At 67.1% G+C, this 4,310-nt stretch overlaps 2 protein-coding genes across 2 annotated transcripts; one reads left to right on the top strand and one right to left on the bottom strand.

The window, feature by feature from the left end:
- Nucleotides 1–16: 16 nt before the first annotated feature.
- On the bottom strand, nucleotides 17–565 carry LOC113962181 (GDP-D-glucose phosphorylase 1-like). Its single transcript, XM_027672976.1, has one exon. It carries the CDS (start codon nucleotides 515–517, stop codon nucleotides 17–19), a length of 501 nt encoding a protein of 166 aa, XP_027528777.1. The 5' UTR covers nucleotides 518–565.
- Nucleotides 566–611: 46 nt separating this feature from the next.
- Nucleotides 612–3,054, top strand: LOC113962182 (calcium and integrin-binding protein 1-like). Its single transcript, XM_027672977.1, has 7 exons — nucleotides 612–713; nucleotides 985–1,019; nucleotides 1,254–1,356; nucleotides 1,715–1,868; nucleotides 2,101–2,219; nucleotides 2,293–2,381; nucleotides 2,666–3,054. The coding sequence occupies exons 1-7, from the start codon at nucleotides 663–665 to the stop codon at nucleotides 2,685–2,687; spliced, it is 573 nt and encodes a 190-aa protein (XP_027528778.1). The 5' UTR covers nucleotides 612–662; the 3' UTR covers nucleotides 2,688–3,054.
- The last annotated feature ends 1,256 nt before the right edge of the window (nucleotides 3,055–4,310 follow it).

Genomic DNA, 4,310 nt, shown 5'->3' with positions numbered 1-4,310 from the left:
GGTTCCTGTTTCAGTCTCACTCCCGGTGCCCTCCCCTCTCCAGCCGCCGCGCCGGCTCGGGCAGCAGCAGGACGTGGCCCCGCTCCAGCGGGCTGGCGTTGATGGCCACCAGCAGCGGGTCGGGCGGCGGCCCCTGGCTCCCGGCGCGGCGCAGGCGGAGCAGCAGCTCGGCGGGGCGCAGCCGGGTGAAGTTGAAGGAGTCGGGGTCGAAGGGGTCCCGGAGGCTGCGGACGGGCTGCGGTGGGCGGCGCTCGGCGCTGCGCTGCCCGTTCAGCTGCGCCACGAGGCGCACGGGGCCGGGCAGGACGCGGGTGGGCATCGGCCCGAGCCGGTACCGGAACAGACCCCGCTCCATACGGTCGCTCCAGCCCGCCAGCAGCGCCCTGTCGAAGCGGGAGGGCGCGGAGTCCGGGTCGTCCCAGCCGGCCGGCTGCAGCACGAAATCCTCCTCGCCGTACACGAACTCCTCGGGGCTCGGCTCGCCCCGCTCCTCGCCCGCCGCCAGCGCCGCCGCCATTGCCGGTGCGGGGCGGGCTCAGCCGCGAACCCGCGGCCTCTGGGTCCGCCGGGAGGGCGGGGCTGTCGGGCCGGGTGGGCGGGGCTGTCGGGCCGCGGGGCGTTGCCACGGCAGCGGGTGAGTGACGGGTGGCGGAAGCGGCGCCATGGGCGGCTCGGCCAGTCTGCTGCCGCGGGACGCGCTGGGCGAGTACCAGGTACGACACCGGCACCGGCTCCGGCACCGGCGGAGAGGGGCGGCGCCGGGGGGACACGGGGGCGGCGTGACCCCGGGGGGCAGCTGCCCATAGGTCGAGGGACCCGGGGCTGGGTTGCCCCGGGTCAGGCCCTGACCCCGCTGCCAGTGCTGACCCCGGTGCCCGGTACTGACGCCGGAACTGACCCCAGTGCCCGGTGCTGACCCCGGTGCCCGGTACTGACCCCAGTACTGACTCCGGTGGCCGGTGCTGACCCGCACTCTCCCCGCAGGAGCTGACATTCCTGAGCAAGCAGGAGATCCTGCTGTAAGTACCGCCCATGGGGCGCCCCCCGTAGTCCCGGGGCGTCGGGCTGTGCTGGGGGGCACGGCGGGCGCCGGCCCTGCCCCGGGCCGGCTCCTCTCCCTGGCCCCGGGAGAAGCTGGGGGACCCCCGGGCCGGCATGCACCCGCCCGGCCCTGGGAAGCGGTGCCGGTGCCCAGAGGGGCTGCTGCCATCCCGGGAGCACCACAGAGCCGCTCTTGTTCTTTCCTCTTCAAGTGCCTACAAGAGGTTCAGTGAACTGCTGCCAAAGCAGGAGCGGGAGAACGCCTGCTCCGCGCGGGTTCCCAAGAGCCACATCCTGACGCTGCCTGAGCTGCGGGTACGGTGCCTGGCACACACAGGACGCTGCTGCTCCCGGCTGGGGGCACGTTTGGGCAGGGCCTCGGTTTACCCTCCATGGCCTCACCGTGCCAATGCTCTGCCCTCAGCTGTGCCAACAAACAGCTTCCTTGTCCCCAGTGAGCCGCTGAGGATCCCGGGGATCCTCCTTCCACTGTGCCATGGAGGATCCCAGGGATCCGTGCAGCGCATCCCGGGAGGCACAGGACAGGCTCAGCTGTGCTGCGGGTGCCGGACTGGTGGCAGAGTGGGGCACCTGCTCAGCTGCTGGAGCAGCAGCCACAGCCGGTGTGTGGTGGAGGGAGCCAGCCCTGCCTGAGCCGTTCCTGTGTCCACAGGCAAACCCCTTCCAGCACCGGATCTGCCATGTGTTCTCCACCTCGGAGGCCGGGGACAACAGCATGTCCTTTGAAGACTTCCTTGACATGTTGAGCGTCTTCAGTGACTCTGCCACCTTCGACATCAAATCCCACTATGCCTTCCGCATCTTTGGTAAGGCTGGGGGCTTCTGCTGTCTCCTGGGGTCCCCACACCTCAGGGAAGAAGGGATGGGGGGATGAATCCATGTTCAGGAGGGCTGCCCATGGGGACAGTGGCTTTAGGAACTCCCTGTGGGAATGGCTGCTTTGGCACAGTGATGCGCATGAAGCTGTGCAGTGCTGGTGCTTGTGACTCTCTGGGGTCTCTGTGGCCCTGCCAAAAGGTACCTTTGCTGTCCACACAGACTTTGACGACGATGGGACTCTGGACAGGAAGGACCTGGAGCAACTGGTGAACTGCCTGACGGGGCAGGGCGAGGAGTCCCGGCTGAGCAGGGCGGAGATGGAGCAGCTCATCCAAAACGTGAGCGCGTTGGGCAGGGCACGGACACTGCACGGCCCCAGGCACAGAGCTCACCAATCCCCTTTCCCCCCAGATCCTGGAGGAGTCTGACATCGACAAGGACGGCACCATCAACCTCTCCGAGTTCCAGCATGTCGTCTCCCGCTCCCCAGACTTTGCCAGGTGCGGTGGTGCCCAGCAGCAGAGCCCATCCCGGGGCCTGTCTGGGGCTTCATTGTCCCAGTTGCTGAGCTGGGGCAGAGCTCATGGTGGCAGGAGGGCAGGGCTGCCCTGTGCCAGGTCTGCCACAATGGCAGAGCGAGCTGCATCCCAGGCTGGCTCTGCATCCCAAGCTGGCTCTGCAGAGCCTCTCGCACATGGGAACGTGGGTCTCTGCAGCAGTGGGCGCTTGCAAACTCTTTGTGTGACCCAGTGAGGAGGTGCAGAACCTGTTGTGTCTCTTGCAGCTCCTTCAAGATCGTCCTGTGAGCCCTGTGGCTCACCAGCACCACTCCTCCAGTTCCTCCAGCACCACTTGTCCAGTTCCTCCAGCATCATTCCTCCAGTTTCTCCACCACTCCTGCAGTTCCTCCAGCACTCCTCTGGCTCCTGCAGCTCCTTGTGGGCTCAGCCATTTCTTCTTTCAGAGAGCACAGGCCCGGCCCCTCACTGGCCCAGCAATGCCACAGTGCCTTGGGCAGGAGCCTTCCTGCTTTCCTCTCAGGTGCCTGGCAGTGGGGGGCCCTAGGAATCTGCCTCTCCTGCAGCCCCTCTGCTCTCCCAGCATCAGTTGGACTCCGTATGCAGTCTAAGGGCAGCTCTGCAGGTGGGGGAGGCTGAGCTGCTCCTGCCTGGGGCCACTCTGTGCCAGCACAGCCCCTCCCTGCCCTCAGGACCAATTCCCAAATCCCTGAAGACCAATTCCCAAGTCGTGCCTTTCAGCAGCAGGCAGAGAGCTGCCTCCCTCTCCAGCCTCTTCTCAGCTTCCTCATCTTCCTGGGAGCGTCCCTGCTGCCACATGGATTCATTTCTCTGAGCAGTAACCCGAACATGGATCCTCTGAGCAATAACCAAATTGTGGATCGTTTTTCCTGAGCAATAACCCAAACGGGGGTCGTTTCTCTGAGCAATAACCCAAGTGTCACTGTACAGGTGCCAACCCACAGCAGAGCTGTCCCCCCACGGCTGCACAGGACACATTCCTTCCCCCCTGGCACAGCCCACGGGTGCGCAGCTGGACTCCCCCGTGCTGCCTCAGCACTGACCGTGCTCAAAGCCTGTTCTCCTCTTCCTCCCTTTCCCTCTCTGCCCCTCCTCTGGCTCCAGCCCAGCAGCTGCTTGGCTGTGCCGGCCTCTTCCTCCCCCAGTCCCTGTGAGGACACAAATAAAGGGCTCCGGTTTCACCCTCACTCTTTGCTGCCTTTGTCTGGCTGCGGGACGGGTGCCACGAGGGTGCTGGGGACACGGGGCCCTGCCAGGCCCGTCTGCCCGTCTACGAGCCACCGCTCTGGGACAGGTCCCACGTCCTGCATGGTGACAGCCCTTTCCAGGGCCACCTCCCTGCCTTCCTCCCTCCCTCCTCCATGATGGGATTGTTCTGGGCAGCATAAAGATCTCGGTGCTCTGGTCAGAGGCACCGAGGGAAATCCCGGCCAGGCGAGCGGGACCTTCACTGTGGGCAGTGCTGGGGCTCTTTGTGCCTGTTCAGCCACCGGCTCTGCCCTGGCCCGCAGCCAGCGGCTCTGCCGGGCTGGTGCGGGGCCTGGGCCTGGGGTCCAGCTGGCCCCGCAGAGCCCCTGTGCTGGTGCGGGACCCGCCGTGGAGCAACCCATGCGGGTTCCTGTTTCAGTCTCACTCCCGGTGCCCTCCCCTCTCCAGCCGCCGCGCCGGCTCGGGCAGCAGCAGGACGTGGCCCCGCTCCAGCGGGCTGGCGTTGATGGCCACCAGCAGCGGGTCGGGCGGCGGCCCCTGGCTCCCGGCGCGGCGCAGGCGGAGCAGCAGCTCGGCGGGGCGCAGCCGGGTGAAGTTGAAGGAGTCGGGGTCGAAGGGGTCCCGGAGGCTGCGGACGGGCTGCGGTGGGCGGCGCTCGGCGCTGCGCTGCCCGTTCAGCTG

The sequence above is a fragment of the Neopelma chrysocephalum genome, unplaced genomic scaffold (genome assembly GCF_003984885.1).
Source record: "Neopelma chrysocephalum unplaced genomic scaffold, ASM398488v2 Primary Assembly neopelma1_116990, whole genome shotgun sequence".
NCBI classification, from domain to species: Eukaryota; Metazoa; Chordata; class Aves; order Passeriformes; family Pipridae; genus Neopelma; species Neopelma chrysocephalum.
Note: the sequence above shows the minus strand (reverse complement) of the source record. Positions and strands in the feature narration are given on the sequence as shown.